Source organism: Callithrix jacchus, chromosome 1, assembly GCF_049354715.1.
Source record: "Callithrix jacchus isolate 240 chromosome 1, calJac240_pri, whole genome shotgun sequence".
Classification (NCBI taxonomy): Eukaryota; Metazoa; Chordata; class Mammalia; order Primates; family Cebidae; genus Callithrix; species Callithrix jacchus.
Window position 1 is genome coordinate 161,525,816 of NC_133502.1, and position 18,303 is coordinate 161,544,118.

General features: G+C 40.6%; 2 protein-coding genes across 21 annotated transcripts in view; one reads left to right on the forward strand and one right to left on the reverse strand.

Moving 5' to 3' along the window:
• FKBP15 (FKBP prolyl isomerase family member 15) overlaps nucleotides 1–9,890 on the reverse strand; it is a 52,414-nt gene extending 42,524 nt beyond the window's left edge. For 12 of the 16 annotated variants that reach the window (XM_078374572.1, XM_078374566.1, XM_078374556.1 and 9 more), the window contains exons 1-2: nucleotides 9,772–9,890; nucleotides 399–514 (exon numbers count right to left, since the gene is read on the reverse strand). In XM_078374572.1, coding sequence (XP_078230698.1) covers nucleotides 399–467 — 69 coding nt within the window. In that variant the 5' untranslated portion in view covers nucleotides 468–514; nucleotides 9,772–9,890. The remainder of the gene's footprint in view (nucleotides 1–398; nucleotides 515–9,771) is intronic. The other 4 variants (XM_078374603.1, XM_078374600.1, XM_078374590.1 and 1 more) reach the window with 1 other exon arrangement.
• A 225-nt stretch (nucleotides 9,891–10,115) lies between these two features.
• The window catches only part of SLC31A1 (solute carrier family 31 member 1), a 42,842-nt gene continuing 34,654 nt past the window's right edge, over nucleotides 10,116–18,303 (forward strand). For 2 of the 5 annotated variants that reach the window (XM_002743211.6, XM_054259143.2), the window contains exon 1: nucleotides 10,116–10,260. The gene's annotated coding sequence lies outside the window, so the exon portion shown is untranslated. Of the gene's footprint in view, nucleotides 10,261–12,136; nucleotides 12,403–18,150; nucleotides 18,234–18,303 lie in introns of all 5 variants that reach the window. The other 3 variants (XM_017975630.3, XM_017975635.3, XM_009001488.5) reach the window with 3 other exon arrangements.

Here is an 18,303-nt window from a genome sequence, read left to right on the forward strand (position 1 = left end):
CGGCTAGAATAAGGCAGGCAGAACAAGGTAGAAGGAGCTGACTTGCCGAGTCTTCTGACTTTCATCTGTCTCCTGTGCAGAATGCTTCCTGCCCTTGAACATCACACTCCAAGTTCTTTGGCTTTTGGACTCTTGGACTTACACTAGTGGTCGGCCAGAGGCTCTGGGGCCTGCAGCCACAGACTGAAGGCTGCACTGTTGGCTTCTCTACTTTTGAAGTTTTAGGACTCAGACTGATCCACTACTGGCTTCCTTGTTCTTCAACTTGCAGATGGCCTATCATGGGACATTATCTTGTGATCATGTGAGTTAATTCTCCTCAATAAATGCCCTTTCATATATACATATATCGTATTGGTTCTGTCCCTCTAGAGAACGCTAATACGCTCTTAACTTACCTGTTGCTCCTGTTCCCTGGCCTTTCTTAGGCTGTTTTGGGGCTGTGTACTGGAAAAATTCATTTCCATGGCCAGCAGCTGCCTGATCCAGTCCAAAAAGGGAGGCCAATCTGGCACTGTTAGTAGAAAATGAAAATGAAATTTCATTGATCTATCCCAAACCTGGAATCATTACAAAAGCTGCTCATCTCCAACCTTGAACAAATACTTCCTTGACTATATCCCACCATTCAATACTAGAAGCATTTCAAGCTAGGAAAGCTGATTAAAAATTTAAAAAAAAAAAAAAAAAGAAATAAAAATCCTGGACACAGCGGCTAAGTGTCTTTGAAATCAAGACTGTATATTTGATGTGAACATCATCAGCTGACCCTGCTCATCCCCAGGACTTAGGTCAAGGCATTTCTTTTTTCTGGACCTCAGTTTTTCCACCTGTAAATTGAAGTGATTAGTCCAGGTGCTCTCCATGGTATCTTCAAACTGTAAATTCTTGCTTTTAGTAAATCATAGTTTCTAGTCCCCTCTATGGATTAGTTGTCCTCCTGCTTTTTACTAGTTTATTCCACTGAAATGAAACTATGATACAAAATTATCCATCAAACAGGGTCCTTGTCATCCTTTCATCTAACAGAACCATTCTTTCATCATCCCTTGCAAGGAATCTTATGCCCCCACCATTCCACCGAAACTGATCTTGCTAAGATTGCCAAGAACTTCTTTGATACTAAACCCAGTTTACCAGTCCTTATCTTATTTGATCTCACACCACCTTTTTATACTGTCAATTAATTTGTTCTTCTTCAAACTCTTGACTTCTGCAGGGGTCATGGAAGGAACAGGTCCAAATAAGATAGCAATAAATACTTATATAATCCCTTGCTTGTTTTGCCCCATTTCTCTGGCTTGTCTTTTTTTTTTTTTTTTTTTTCGGTGCGTTTTGTGTTTTTTCTTGTCTTTTTTGTGTGCGTTTCTCTGGCTTGTCTTTAACTCCCTGGGCTCTTGTTCATTTACCCAATCTTTAAATGTCCGTGTCTCCAGGGTTTCATACTTTCTCTCCCTTGGTAGAGTTTCATACCGTCTCTCTCTACTTATTTACATTGGTATCAAATGCTATCCAAATGCTGATGATGCTCAAATCTGTATTTCCAGCCCAGAGCTTGCTCTTGAGTGCCAGACAACATAGATACCCTTCAGGCAATACAAATGTATCATGTACAAACCAGAACTCATATCCTCCAATGTCCACTACCCCAGCAAAATCTGTTCTTCCTCTTGTGCTCCAAGACTACCATCAGGTTCAATGATTCCATAGAAGGACTGAATGGTCTCAGCATATAGTGGTACTTATGGCTAAGATCTATTACAAAAGAATATACAGCAAAATCAGCAAAAGTAAAAAGTGCATGGGTGGGCATGGTGGCTCATGCCTGTAATCCCAGCACTTTGGGAGGCTGAGACAGGTGGATCACTTGAAGTCAGGAGTTTGAGACAAGCCTGACCAACATAGCAAAACCCTGTCTCTACTATAAATACAAAAATTAGCTGGGTGTAGTGGCACATACCTGTAGTCCCAGCTACTCAGGAGGCTGAGGCAGGAGAATCACTTGAACCTGGGAGGTGGAGGCTGCAGTGAGCTGAGATCACACCACTGCACTCTAGCCTGGGTTACAGAGCAAGACTCTGTCTCAAAAAAAAAAAGTGCATGGCGCAAAATCCAGAGGAAACCAGGCACAAGCTTCCAAGAATCCTCTCCCAGTGGTGTGACACAGGACATTCTTAATTCCTCCAGCAGTAAGTTACAACACAATATAGATGAAGTGTGGTCTATCAGGGAAGCCAATTACAGACTCAGTGCCGAAGGTTTTTAATAGTGCCTGGTCACACAGACACCCTCTGCCAAGCATGTACCAAAATTACAGACACCCAGAAAAAAAAGTAGGTGTTCAGTATGAACCACATCATTTTACAAATGACTTAGGTATAGTGAGTCCTCACGATTTAGAAAAAGCTTTGTACCAGGGTGGGGAACTGTTTACCAATCATGTGCCCAAATGCCAGCTTCTATGGTTTATTCAACCCCTCTAAAACTGATGTAGACATATAATTCCCAATGTGGCAGTTTTGAGAGGTGGGACCTTCAAGAGGTGATTGGGTCACAGCTCCACCCTCATACATGGATTAATCCAATCATGGATGGATTTCTAGGTTAGGCCAGATGCAGTGGCTCTTATCTGTAATCCCAGAACTTTGGGAGCCAGGAGGATCACGTGAGGCCAGGAGTTTGAGACTGGCCTGGGCAACATAGAGAGACCCCATCTCTACAGATTTTTTTTTTTTTTTAATTATCCAGTCTTGGTGGTAAACGCCTGGAATCCTAGCTACTTGAGAGGCTGAGGCAGGAGGCTCAAGTGAGCCCAGGAGTTTGAGACTAGAGTGAGCTATGATCATGCCACCACATTATAGCCTAGGCAACAGGGCAAGACCCTGTCTCCCCCGCACCAAAAAAAAAAAAAAAAAAGGATTACTAGATTCTCATGGAATATCATGCAAATGGGACTGGATTTGTGCCTTTATAAGAAGAGGAAGAAAGATCTGAGCTAGTATATCCAGCATGCTTGCCACGTGATGCCCTGTGACATCTCAGGACCCTGCAGAGGGTTCCTACCAACAAGAAGACCCTCACCACATATAGCCCTTCTGACCCTGAGCTTCTCAGGCTCCATAACTGTAAAAAATAAATTCCTTTTCTTTATTGCCCTTTAGGTATTTTGTTATAAGCAACAGAAAACAGACTAAGATATCAGCCAAGAGCCAACCTTGTAAGCAGAGCTTTTAGGAATAATAGTCTCAGGCTTGCTGTGTTAACTCTTTAAAACAATTTTTTTTAGAGACAGGGTCTCAATCTGTCACCCAGGCTAGAGTGCAGTGGGGCATTCATGGCTCACTGTAGCTTTTACCTCCAGGGCTCAACCAGTCCTCCCACTTCAGCCTCTAAAATAGCTGAGGCTACAGGCATGTACCACCACGCTCTATGGATTTTCCCACCTCAGCCCCCTAAGTAGCTGGGACTACTGGCATGTACCACCAAACCTGGCTAATTTTTGTACTTTTTTTGTAGAGATAGGGTTTCACCATGTTGCCCAGACTGCTCTTGAACTCCTGAGCTCAAGTGATCCACCCACCTTGGCCTCCCAAAGTTCTGAGATTATAGGTGGCCAGCATGCCCAGCCATGAAATGTATTTCTTAAATGGTAAGACCTGATCTCAGGTGCAGAATGGATGTCATTTTAACAGGCATGGAAACAACATTAATCCCCTTATACATCTCTATCAGAGCTTGTGAGTGACCAGGTACATTGTCAATGAGCAGTAATAATTTGAAAGAAAGCTTTTTTTCTGAGTAGTGGGTCTCAACAGTGCACTTAAAATATTCAGTAAACTATGCTATAAACAGATGTGTTGTCATCTAGGCTTTGTTGTTCCATTTACAGAGCATAGGCAAAATAAATTTAGCATAATGCCTAAGGGCCCTAGGATTTTTGGAGCGGTAAATGAGCAATGGCTTCAACTTAAAGTCACTAGGTGCATTATACCCTAATAAGAGTAAGCCTGTCCTTTGAAGTTTTGAAGTCAAGCACTGACTTCTCCTCTCTGGCCACAAAAGTCCTATATGGCACCTTCTTCCAATAGAAAGCTGTTTTGTCCACATTGAAAATCCGTTGTTTACCATCACCAGTTCTCTTTGCTAGAACTTCTGGATAACTTGTTCCAGGTTGCAACCACTTGCTACATATAGCATGTTTATGCTATGAAGATGATTTCTTTCCCTCAACCTCATAAACCAACCTCTGCTCACTTCCAGCGTTTCTTCTGCAGCCTCCTCACCTCTCTCAGCCTTCACAGAACTGAAAAAAGTTAGGGCCTTGCTCTGAATTAGGCTTTGGTAAGGAAATCTGTGACTGGTTTGATGTTCTGTCAGATCCCTCAAACTTTCTCCATGTCAGCAATAAGGCTGTTTTGCTTTCTCATCATTTGTATGTTCACTGGAGTAGCACTTTTAATTTCCTTTAAGAATGTTTCCTTTGCATTCACAATATGGCTAACTGGTACAAGAGGCCTAGCTTTTGGTCTATCTTTGTTTTTACACGCCTTCCTCACAAAGCCTAATCATTTCTACCTTTTTTAAAGTGAGAGATGCATGACTCTTCCTTTCACTTGAACACTTGGGGTCATTATAGGGTTATTAATTGGCCTAAAGCTAATATTGCTGCGTCATAGAGGGTATAGAGGAAGGCCGAGAAGAGGAAAAATCACAGAGAACTGCTAGGCAGCGGAACAGTCAGAACATATACAACATTTATCAATTAAGTTTACTATTTTTTGTGGGTGTGGTTTGGGGCAACAACAATTACAATTATAACACCAAAGATCACAGATCACCATAACAGATATAACACTATTGAAAAAGTTTGAAATATGGAGAGAATACTGGAGTGCAGTGGCATGATCTTGGCTCACTGCAGTCTCTGCCTCCTGGGTCCCGGGTTCAAGCAATTCTCCTGCCTCAGCCTCCCCAGTAGCTAGGATTACAGGCGTGCACCACCACACCCTGCTAATTTTTGTATTTTTTAGTAGAGACAGGGTTTCACTATGTTGGCCAGGCTGGTCTTAAATTTCTGGCCTCAAGTGATCCACCTGCCTCAGCCTCCCAAAGTCCTGGGATTATAGGCATGAGCCACCGCACCTGACCGAGATCATATTTTTGAATATTGAGAGAATTACCAAACTGTGACACAGAGACACGAAGGGACTAATTTTGCTGTTGGCAAAATTATGCCAATAGACTTGCTCAACACAGGGTTGGCCACAACCTTTAATTTGTTAAAAAAAAAAAAAAAAACTGCAATGCACAATAAAGCAAACTGCAAAAAAACATGAGGTATGCCCAGGGTATGTAATAGGCTCAATAAATGAATTCAGAATCTAGTCTGGCTCTGAGCGTCTCTTCTCCAAAGACATCCTTAGTTTAGGTGAGGTAAACATTGAAACTTCCCAACAAGTTATTTTGGCTTTTTTTAAAACAAATTTTATGTATAAAGAAATACGTACTAGCATTTTATAAAATATATTTAATATGACTTGAAACTGTTGCCTTCTTTTCTCAAAGTAGTCTACTATAAGTTTAAGTTTCCTGTAAACAGGCCAGAAATGCCTACTTTAAAGGACTAAGAGGTTTAAGTGAGATTATAAATGCAGTGCTTGAGTGAGAGCAGCACTGGCCTAAAAAGACATCAACGAATGCTCACGGAATTTAGAAGAGAGCAAGATTTTTCCTTTCGGGTAGGAAAATTCCCTAAAGGGGTAAAATTCTGGAAGAGTTGGGTTTCACTGTCTCTAAACACAATAAAAAATGTACAAAGCTTAGCATCTAGTTAAGATAAAATAGCTTATGCACCAATTACTGATAAGAAAAGAATGTCCTTGTGAGCTTCAGTAGGCTTGCTGTTTTAATTTTGCAGATGTAGCCTTTGTAAAAGGAAAGACAAAGAGTGTCATAAGTGAACTGTGTTTCCACAGATGTCCTAAAGACCAGCCAGTTGAAGACTACAAAGTCAATCCAAAAGCCAGGTCAACCTAATTAGTTTTCAAATTAATTCCATTTTATATTAATATCTTTAATGGACTCTACATCAACTTAGGAGATAAGTTACTTGTAAATTATCAGCAGGGCATGATGGCTCACTCTCAGAGGCTGAGACAGGAGGACTGCTTGAGGTCAGGAGTTTAAGACTAGCCAGAACAACATAGCAAGACCCCACCTTTACAAAAAATTAAAAATTAGCCAGGTGTGGTGGCGTGCACCTGTAGTCCCAGCTACTGGAGAGGCTGAGGCAAGTGGATTGCTTGAGCCCAGGAGTTCGAAGCTACAGTGAGCCATGACTGCACCACTGCACTCCAGCCTGAGCAACAGAGCAAAACCCTGTCTCAAAAAAATAATAATAATAATAATTAATTAATTATTAGATTTTTCCACTACTAAGGTGCTCTCAAATATACACAATCTCCCTATGTTGGCAAGAATGAGCCTGGTAACTCTGGACTTGAGTCTGTTAACAATTCATAGGAAAAGTCCTGACAGCATTAACTAAATTTAAAAAATAAATGTTAGACAGTGCATTTAGTTGCCAAGGACCTCACCTCACCTCAGTTTAATATTATTTTTCTTTCCCATCAAAAACAAAAACACATGCATTTATATTGTATCAACATATTTTAATAAACAGGGATTCTTCTTGTTGATAAAGTATTAATACTTTTTAAATACACTGATGTCAAACATCTATTTCAATCATAACAATAATAGCACATAGGCAGGTCTGGTAGAGTCTGCCTACCTGATTTCAGATCCAGGCTCTATTACTTTCTAGCTGTGTGATCTTGAGCAACATACCTCTCTGAACCTTTCCCATTTGAAAAATGGATATAATAGTTAACTGTAACCTCATAGAGAGGAGTAAATACAATAATGTATATACACATTTCTCATTTGTAAAATGGGTATAGTAGGTAAAATTACTTCATAGAGTGGAAGGGAGGAATAAATACAATAATGTCTATGTATTCCTTAGTACAGCGGGTGGCACTGAGTAAGCACACAGTGTGTATTTATATACTTGTGAACATATCTTATTATCTCAAAATGTGGCTCAACTCAGATACCCCTGCAAGGGTGGAAGCATGCTGACTGACGTACAAGTTGACCTGCAACCGTAAACTGGTATTAGCATTAACATTAAAACTATGGAACTGGGAAAGGTCTCAAAGATTAACTAGGGCAAACCTCATTATTTAATAGGCTGGAGTATGGAGGGGCAAGCAAGGATGGGAGATGATCTGTACAAAGTCACATTCCTAACTGGAGATAGAACCAAATTAGAATTTAGGCTTTTTCCTATCTTTTACAGAACTTAAAATGCTTTCTGATGATCAGCTAATTTATCGCTTTACCATCTTTACACTAGTGACTTATCATTACTATGCTAATCAGATTTGCCTTCACATACCTTTATAATCTAAAACAAATGTATACATGACTGGCCCCTTAAAAATGCTTTGTGATTATTCTTCCTGGATTGATTTTATTCTACTACTAATATAAAAGTTTCTTAGGGACAGAAACTGTGACTTATTCCTCTCTGGATTAGCTGAAGCCAGGTACTATTACTTCGTTACTATTACTTCCCACAATGGTGAGGAATGGGCTAAACAAACTAACAAACAAAATTTTGTTAGTTTTGCCTCCTGATTACTACTTCTAGATTAAAAGTAGACTCTAAGAGGACTAGAAACTCAGAAGGGAGATTATCAGATGCTCCCACTTCTATTAGGCTCGAATATATCCTTAACGGAATCATGCAAGTCATGTGTTTAAATCAAGAGACTTGAAACTTAAGCAAGTACACTTACAATGATATATGGTTATAAAAGAGGAAGTGAAAAGCAACTGCCGTATTCACTGTCATAAGTTCTACTTCCTTAGAGAAAACCAAAAAAGGAATAGCTAAATCAGAGAATGCTGGTGAAAGTTTCTAAATTCTCAGTGTTAAATTTGATTTGGTTTTCCTGATTACCATGGGGAATAAAAATAAACTATAACTTTCCTCATCAAATTAGCTGTTGTCTATGTCCAGGAGCACAGTTACATGCCTAGAATTCAAGGGTCTCAGATCTTTGAGAAACCTGCTCAGGAAAAAAGAATAATTGAGCCACCAAGAATTTATCTCTGGCCAGGAATCTGGAAAAGAGCACATGACTGTCATTACCTATCTTAACATTTTCAGTCAGCTTGGACTGATCGCTGCATGAAAGTTGGGAGTCTTAACATTACAGACTTCTCCCAAATACTTTCACATAGTGAAGAATGTGAATTTAAAGTATACCTTCGAAATTTTCAAGCAGTCTAATATACAGCTATACACAAAACGGGTTTGTTGGAAGGAACATTAACTCAAAAGGCTGGCCACAAATAGGAGTCAATGGCAGCAAGGAGGCTGGAATGTGTGGAGATTCGTTAATGTTTTGGGTGGAATAGGGAAAAAAAGGAAGCAAAGCACAGCTTAACTCTAAAATAACTAAGAAAACGAAAGAACTCAAAGTGGAACTAAGTGAATGCAGGCCATCTAAAGAGGCGGTAGTTGTGGTACAGCAGCAAGAGTGAAAAGACTTCAGTATAGTTAATACAAAGCTAGTCACTGTTAATCAAAAGATCCTATTTAAAGACAAAAAAAGGCCAGTGTCGTTTTATGATCATTCATGTATTGACCTCTCCAACAAATGGGGAAGCAACTTAACGGCAGGCACAGCAGCTTAACCATTTTTGTAACCTCTTAGCATTTAGCAGAATAAGGAGCATATGTGGTGTATTTGTCGTTTTTCCAGTACATTCTTCAGCGTGCACAAAATTTGTTAAGCAGATGTTCAAAGCTTGCAATGATCACAGCTTGGTGTCTCTCAAGAGTTTGAAGGAAGTCAAGCTGTCCACTGGAACAACACAACAGAAAAGGCTAAACTGACTACTGAAAGAGACAAAACCCTGCCTTTCTTTAAAGATTTCGATCCTGGGCTGGAATGTATTAATACAATGCTTGGAAAACTGGAGAATGACGAAGTCTGTTATGTTGGTTTTAAGCTTTAAAATTTACAAAGTGCAATTTCGCAGCTATCATTCATTCAACAGGCACTTCTTGAGCACTCACTATGTGCCAGTTACCATGCTGAGTGCTAGACAGAGATGAACAACATAAGCAGTCCCTGTCCTGTGAGGAATCTTAATCTAAGAGGTTCGGGGTGCAAGAATAGAGGCGAACACACCGAGCTGTAGGAATAAGGAAGGGAAAGCAATTTATTCTGCCTCAGGCTGCAGAAGTAAAAGCACCGAAAACGTGACATCCGAGCTGGGCCTTGAAGAATGCTAGAGCTGACCCACCAGGGCCTGGTTCTAAAGTGTCATAGCCTTTTCCACTGAGAAGAGAAAGTCTCATGTCAGTCCCAGCTAACTACTACAAAAACTCTGAGGCAGGAAGTCTCATCAGCAATCATTCCTATCTCACCAGAGAAATTGTGACCCAGAAAGCAAAGGCAAACCCCAGGGTTATCTTCGCGCCAAGAGAGATGCCGGGTCCCGAACCTCAGATCTGCAGAGTCAGCACAGTTGCAAGCTCTGCCCAGATTCTCAGAGGTGTAGAGCACCGGAATGTGGCAAAGGTCTGCACCCGGAAGTTGGGAAAAGGCCTGAGAAGAGATCGACCCCCCTCCAACAATCTGCTGGTATCTCTCAGCCACGCCCTCCAGCGCACACTTCTCAGTCACTCACCCGCCGCTGGGCGAGAGGAAATCGGTGTCGTCCTCGTCCCCAGAACCGAACATTGCGTAGGATTTCACCGAAGAGCAGGGAGGAAGCTGCGTGTTCCCAGCATCCCAGGGCCTGTCACCGCCGACGTTGTAAAATGCCGCGGTAGCGTGCTGCTTTCCGGCAGGATGAACTCCGCACGGTCTCTGGGCCGAAAGCCGACTAGGCTCCGGAGAAGGTGGGGCAAAAAGGCAAATGAGAGGCTCGCGCGAGCACGCGCGCCGCGTGACGTCAGGCCTCTTCAGCCCGCAGGGGGGCGGAGCTTCATAGCCCCGTGGAGGGATTGGTTGGTAAGGCAAGGGGGCGGGGAAGGGGAGGGAATCCTCGGCCTCGGCGGCGGTCGTGGACACGTCGAGCCGGGCAGAAGTGGAGGGGCCAGTCGAGGAGTCGCGAGGGGGTGACGAGTTAAGATTCGCAGAGACAAGTGCTAGTGGCTGGACTCGACTTGGAAAGGTAAGGCTTCTCTCGGTCCCTCTGTCGCACCCCTGTGTATGGGTACCCTCCTTTCCCCAGCGGGACAAGGACCCTTCTCGCCGCTCTCCTCAGTTCGGCGGAAGGAGAAAGAGCTCGGGTCTGGAGGGCTGAAGACCTGGGCTTCGGCACGGCCTCTGTAGGGGCATAGCTAGAGTGACCTTGGTCCGGGGTGCTCGGTGCCTCAGTTTCCCCGTCTATGCAACTGGCCATTTGTCGAGTGCTTCCATGTGCCGGCTGGTCTAGAAGCTTTTAGAGCCCAGAGGCCATCGAAGTCAATCCCGGTCTCCTTGTAATCTCAGAATTTACAGATAGGGAAACGAAGGAACTAAGCCCCCGGGTGACTAGTCGGAGTTCACAAGGAGTAAAGGGCAGACTGAGATTGGATTTCTCGTTCTTTGATTCAGGATATAGTGAGCTCGTGAGTTAACAAGAACCTTGCTAGCCCTTAAGCACTGGGTGCCCTTACAGAATGGCTACTGAAAGACTGTAACATGCACCTCGAGGAAAGTTCCCCTTCTAGAGTCCACCTGTATTCTACTCAGGTGAGGTGCAGAAGATCTAGGATATTCTGGGGGTGGGTGATGGAAAGGAGGATACTTTGGAGGCAGACATATCCCCAGACCAACCTTGGCGTAGATTTCGCTGGGTCTTTCTGCGATAGTCCTAAATCAACATCAATTGTGGCGGACTCCTCTACCTCCAGTTTCCACCCTGTCTGTAGTTCACATAAATATTTCTTTGGTTAACCTCGTATCTCAAAACAATCCTGGGATAGTCCTGGCTTAGCCAAGGTGTGGCTAAGGAGATAGTGTCCCAGTGTAGCATCCATTTCCACAGACTCAGTGGAGTTCTTGGGCTTCCCCTCACAGTCAGGTTGGTACTACAGGTGTCCCTTACCTGAATGTTTCAATCTGTCAGTATGAAATTGAAGCGAAGTGATTGGTAGCTCCCTCCCAGAGAACTTTGCACCTCCTGGCACTTGCCCTGTTCTATTTTTTATTATAGTTTGCATACTACTGAATTGTAAACCTTCTTGCCTATATAATAGGTTCTTATTAATTTTTATTAGGCTGAATAATGAAATTCATCCTTGTTCCCTTGTTCCTTGATTTACAATCTTAGGATTTCTTTTTCCCGTGTGACCCAGCCTAGCGTTAGTTCTTGCCTTTCATAGGTAGCTCCCAGAAAGATAAAAATGCTGTACTAGCTGTGAGCTATCTGGGTTGTTTAATCTCTTTTGTTAATCGAAGATGATTGTACTATTGTCTAAAGCTCCAGGGGAGGGGGAACAGGGGAATAAGAAAGCTAGAAATATTATATGTAACTATAATTTTCATAAGGAAATTATTCCTCTCTTTAACTGAGGATAGAGCTGTTAGTCTGCTTCTCATGTTTATTTTGTAGATTAAGATGTTAAAGCAGTTAACGTTCACAGTTGCAATAATGCAACTGGGATCCAAGTGCTAAAATTGGAACTGAAACGCCTCTAATAAGCACGAGCACTAGAGCTGTTGCAATCACTGTTTAGTGTGTGAACTTGGCTACCTCTTGGAGGTGTTGAGGGAATAACTGGATTAAGTACCATGGCACTTTCTAACCCCCCTCCCCAATACTGGCTGTGACTGCAGTACTGAAACATCTAGATGGTGTTTTTATTTAAAAAATGCCCAAGGGAACGTTTGAACTCTTATCTTGTATTCTTGGGAGGAACTGTTTTTATCCTGGATGTTTAAGTAAAGTGGCTTTTGTGGGTACTCAGAAACTCTAAAATCAATAGCCTTATTGGTGATTGAACATTAAACATGCATACCCCAGTTATCACTGTGGAAACACAGCTGCTGATTCTTGTTGGCAGTATGAGGAGGAAGATGATGGTGAGACTTCCCCAGGCTTTGAACTGCAGGACTGAGTGAGTGCAACAACAAGAACAACAAAAAAAAAGCCACTGTCTTCCTAAATTCGTTTATCTTCAGATTGGTAATATTGGACTAGGAATCAGGAAATCTGAATTCCTGTCCCAGCCCTTCTAACTCACTCTGAGTTTGGGCCAGGCTCCCTAAACACTGTAAAAGGAGTGGATTAGACCCAGACTTCTACTGAGTAAGAGCTGGAGATACAAAGGTAAGTAAGGCACAACCTTGATCTCAAGTTTAAATTAAGCATTTATGTTTATTTGTTTTGCTTAAGTATACAACTTTTAGAATATTCATAAATGTATTGTTGACCCCTTGAAGATTGGCCAGGAAGCAGCAATTATTTTTCTCCACCCTCCACCCACCTTCCTCCCTCAGGGAAGCAGCAAATTTAATAATTATTTTCAAATTATCCTCAGTTTTGCAACAGAGATGACAGTCTTTATATACAAGTATACCCATACTAATCGGTACTGATGAATGCATTTTAAAATTAATAGTTTAAAGATATAACCAGGTTATATCAGGTATAGTGATAGGGATATGAATTAAATGCATAGACCGTAGGGATATGAATTAAATGCAGATCGATAACATTCTATTTACTCAGTCACTGGAAGCAGACTTTTAGGGCCTTTAGTTGGTTAACCGAAGTAGTAAGTTAAAGCAGGAATCATACAGATAATAGTTACATGCATATCATAAACATTTTAATGAACACATAAACATTCTTTTGCCATTCTTTTAACACAAGGCCTCAGCCTTTTCTTGGAGTGTAGGAACCTATTGCCTGTTTTTATAAGTAAAGCTTTATTGGAACACAGCCTTGCCCATTTGTTAGGAATTGTCTAGGACTACTCTCACCCTACAAAGCAGAGTTGAGTGGTTGCAACAGAAACCACATGGCCCACAACACCTAAAACGTTAACTTTTGGCTCTTGACAGAAAGAGCTTGCTAGCCTCTGGCCTATATTATCTATGGGATTTTTAACATGGAATGAAAACTTAAAATCACTCGCAAAGCATTCTCAGTGCAGAATCTTTCTAGGTGTTTATGAAAAGTCCTTCCAGCCTTTTGTGTTGTCTCTCTCACCTAAGGACAAGTTTATGTGTTACCTGTATGCTCACTTTTATCTAGTCTTTCCAAAGCATTCAATGTGTTTTTTATAGAAACAACTACTAGAGAGGCTATGTAGTACAGTCATTAAATACTTGAGCTCTGGAGCCAAATTGCTTTGCCAATTATTAGTTGTATAGCAGACCTTAGGCAAGTTACTCAGTTTCTGCCTTTGTAAAATAGGGATAATGGTAGTATCCATTTCTAGGTTTCTTGGGAAGATTATAGGACTTAATTCATGTAAAGCATTTAGAACAGTGCCTGGCAGGTGGTAGGTACTCAATGTTAATTGCTGCTGTTATTTTTCTCTTCTCATTTATATTTCATTGCTTTACATAGTATTTACATATTTTCAATAATGAGCACAACTGGCATGAATTGGTTTGTGAACAAACACACTGACACCATTGATAAGCACACTTAACTGAAGGGGAACCAGAAGTGGTGTTCTCATCACGTTGGAGAATAGCCTAACCGGTGTGATGTCAGTTAAATTAGATAAGAGAGTTCTGTGGGATGGTTTGCTAAGAGTATAAGGCAACAGTTCACATAAGGAAGTAGTGGATTAAAATTGAAAAGGAATACAGGACCATATTTGTCAAATACCTCGAAGGTGAACATGACAAGTTTATACTTAGCTCAGTAGGAAGTGGAATTTTTTACTCTAAATGGCATGATTGATGTAAAAAAGTTCAAATGGCTTAGGAGTACATACAGTAAAAAGTTAAATTTCCCAGCTCCATTCCATGTCAGTAGCCACTTCATTTTCTAATGGTCCCTAGAACATGGGGTGGTTGTGTGAATGCAATGAGGTAAGGCATGGTAAACACTACTTGGGGCACTGGTATTAATTTTTTTTTAATTCAATTCAGCTTTCCTTTGGATTATCATCTCAATTTTGAATGGAGAAAAATAAAGTTTCCATACCGAATGTGGATAAAATGAAATGACTGCTTTGAAAATAGATACCATGCTCGTAAGAGTCTTTGCTTCCTAGGTCTTTCTCTACCTCTTGTTTCCAATTTGGAAGTCTTGGTAGAGAAGGACTTAGGAATCAGAGACTCATTTCCACTGTTATTTCCTTTTTGTACCTTTCCCACCAGAAGTGCTACAAGAGAAAAAGATGATATAATTATCATAGAAAAGCAAAGTGTTCAGCCAGGCATGGTGGCTCACACCTGTAATCCCAGCAAAGGTAGATCACCTGAGGTCAGGAGTTCAAGACTAGCCTGGCCAACATAGTGAAACCCCGTCTCTACTGAAAATACAAAAATTAGCTGGGCATGGTGGTAGGTGCCTGTACCTGGGCAACAGAGTGATAATCCGTCTCAAAAAAAAAGAAAGAAAGCAAAGTGTTTACAGTGACAAACTAATTTCAACTAGCAGTTGTCAGATAAGTTAGTAACAAGGCATCACCCAAATAACTACATTTGAAAGTTGACAGGACAGACCTGACTGGGGCAAAGGGAGAGAAGGGGTAGGGGGTTGCTGCTGCCTGCACTTCTGCATGCAGCTCTTAAAACAAAGACATTTAAAAAACTCAGTTGTTTTCTGTAGTTTTGTGACTTAAGTATGACAAGTCATCGAAAGTCTGATACTTATTACATTACAATGAACAGTTTATGCCAAAAGAAATCTTACAGTAGGGCCTGGGAAGGAAATGCTTTTGAAGTTCCACGGCTTTGAGTAGTATCATATTATAATTTAGGTAACATCCCCAAGCAAAGGAGGGGCCCATCCTTAGGAATGCAAAGCCCTGCAGAGAAGGAAAGGGTTGAGAAGGGTCCACCCTACCTCTTTTCCTTTACACAATGGCCCTAGGCTTTTGTATGCAACCTGCTTTTGTAGGCTAAGGACATTATGAAATACAGTGTAAGATGGAAGCCTGAATCTCAGAAGTAAATATGAGAAATGTTTTGGAGGCAACACATAAAAAGAGCAAAATTCTAGCAACATGTGACATATTTCCCTAGATGGAAGAGTTATTGTAGAACTATGATGAGTGTTTATATAATTTTGAAGCAGTTTAGAGCATCTAGAATATAGTCACTTAATTTATGAGATGAAAGACAGAGGAATCCTGTAACTTATATACCCGCATCCTCTCTCCCACCTTTTCTAATGGCTTTCTATGAGCTCTCCCACAACCCTATGCATAATCTATACCTTAGTACATTTTACATTATCTTTTAATTGTTTACATGTGTCCCTCTTTCACCAAAATGGGTTTCTTAAGGTTAGGGTTTCATAAAGGTACCTTCATTCAATAGGTATGCAATAAATAGTGAAAGAATAGTCTGAGTTCCTCGGAGTTACTCAGCAAATGAGACCTAAGGGCCAGATCTAGAATGCAGATCAAGAACCTCTTTCAATTCCTAGCCCTGTCCTTTTACTACCACACCATACTGAGATATTGAACAATTTTTATCTCAATATCTCAGCCTCTATCTGAGATACTGAACAATTTTTCTTTTTCATTTTCTTTTTTATTTTTTTCTTGGGACAGAGTCTTGCTCTGTTGCCCAGACTGGAATGCAGTGGCACGATCTTGGCTCACTGCAACCTCTGTCTCCCAGGCTCAAGCAGTCCTCCCATCCATCTCAGCCTTCCAAGTAGCTGGGACTACAGGCATGCACCACCACTCTCAGCTACTTTTTTATATTTTTGATAGAGTTGGGACTTTGCCATGTTGCCCAGGCTGGTCTCAATCTCCGAAGCTTAAGCAATCTGCTAGCCTTGGCCTCCTAGAATGCTGGGATTACAGGCATGAGCCACCGTGCCCAGCCTCATTTTCATTCTCTTACTACATTTTCATTAAATCATTCTTTACTAATTAATGTTTTGCTGGGACATAAGTTCCTATTATCTTGTATAACATTTAATTGCATTTTCCTACTGAATAAAAAAAGGAACAGTTCAAATTTTTTCTAGTTTCCATCTTATATACCATGTTAATTCCCAATATTATTCACAGGCAAACCAAGATTATTATCCAGACAGTTGAAATGCTATGTAACTAAAGCAAAGTTCAGACAAGGAGGACCATTGTCTACCTTTAATTATAACAAGAAAGCAGTTAAAGCAATGCTTTGCCAAGGTATATGTGTCTGACTAGCCAGTTTTATTTAAATAAAACTGTAAAAGAGATTGTATACTTCAAGAGACATGAAAGTGAGCCTTATGTGTGACTTAGCTCCTTTCAGAGATTAATTTTGTCATCTAATGAGCAAGCAAGCTTTTAATTATATTTCATATTTATTGTACCTTAAATTTTGAAAGTATTTAACATATTTTATTTGACCCTTACAATCCTATGAGATTGGCAGTGTAGGCAGTGTAATATCTGTTTTGCAAATGAAGAAAATTGTTCTCACTGGGTTTCAGTGATCTACTTAATGTCACATAGCTAGTATATGGCAAACGTGTGTCCAGAGCTCAGAGCCTTTGATGCCTAGTGCTGCATGCTTTCTCCACTCTAAGATATTATCTAGAAAACGTTGAAATCTTCACATAAATCATACTAAAGCACAGTCTGGAAGTGTGTTGAGGCTACAAAAGGATCAGTTAAGAGAAGCATGAAAGGGTACATCTTGTGATTATATTATTCCAGGATGTGGCTTAGCCAACAACAAAAGGTATCAGAAATGGAGTAAAGTTGCTGGGAGATCCACTCCCCATTGGACTTAGGCCCTGCTATCATTACACAACTAAAAGACCTTTTCAGTTTGTTTGTTTGACCTATCAATTTGAGTTGTCCTGTTAAAACCAGGCAAATAAAAGCTTTTCTAAAGGCCTTTGGAAGAGTGTAGTTGTACACTTGATCTTCTTTGTACAGAAGGGTGGGAGTGGGCAAGAGAAATAGGAGCTTTGGTGTTATTTGCCACCAGAACAGGATATGTAAAGCTCGGAAACCCCTCCTGCTTAGCTGCTTCCCAGCAAGCCATCTGGAGAAATGGGGCTGGATATGGTGGTTAGTCTAGTGTTATGGAGCGTTCTATCAGAAGCAGATGTTGTGGGTTCACCTAACTAACGAGTATTAGCGTTATTTAATAACATGGACCTCAGTTTCTACATCTGTAAAATAAAGGAGTTGAATTTGATGATAATTTAACTTTTTAAATAAGAAATATATTCACATGGCTTGTAGTTCAAAAAGTACACAGGGTTATTCAGTGAAAGGTATTTTAATTTACTCCTACCCACATCTGACCAGTTCCCCTTAGGGGCCACAGTGTTTGTTTTGCGTCCCAGGCTCAACCAACAACTTTGTTGTCCGCCCCCCACACACATTCCCTTGGAGATAGTATAGGTATATACAAATAATATTTACATACTCTTTTCCTTTTTTAAGTTTTTTACAAATTACAGCATACAGTATAATCTGCTTTTATTTCATTTTATAATATGTCTTGGAGATCATTCTATATCAGTATATAAGAGCATCCTCGTTCTTATTTTGCACAGTATTCCATTGTATGAAAATATGATAACTCGTTTAATCAGTGTCCTATCAATGAACATTTAGGTGATATTTTCAATATTTTGCTATTATAGACACCCCTATTGTAAATAGCTTTTTACATATACATTTCACATATGTTCCAGTTTATCTGTAGAATGAAAATTTAGAAGTGGGATTACGTGTTAAAGAGTGTGGGCATCAGACTAATGACTGTTCTGGTTTTGACCTTCTATGAGACTTTAATTGAAAATGATTAGTGGAAAAGAAAAAGTATCGTTTTCTTGGAAATACCTTCATTTTTTTCTCTTATTATTCAGAACTAAGTCTTAAGTAAGAGCCAAGTATAGTAACCTCACCAAAATTATGTTGAATTGCAGACTTCACTCAAGTCACCTGCATTGTGGTCTTAAAGATTTTTCTAGTGCTCTTCAGTATGATACTAATCAAGCTCATTTGCAAAGTAAGTATTATAAGCTCAGAACAAAAGGAGACTATCTCCCAACTATGTTTACTAGTATTTACCAAGTAGA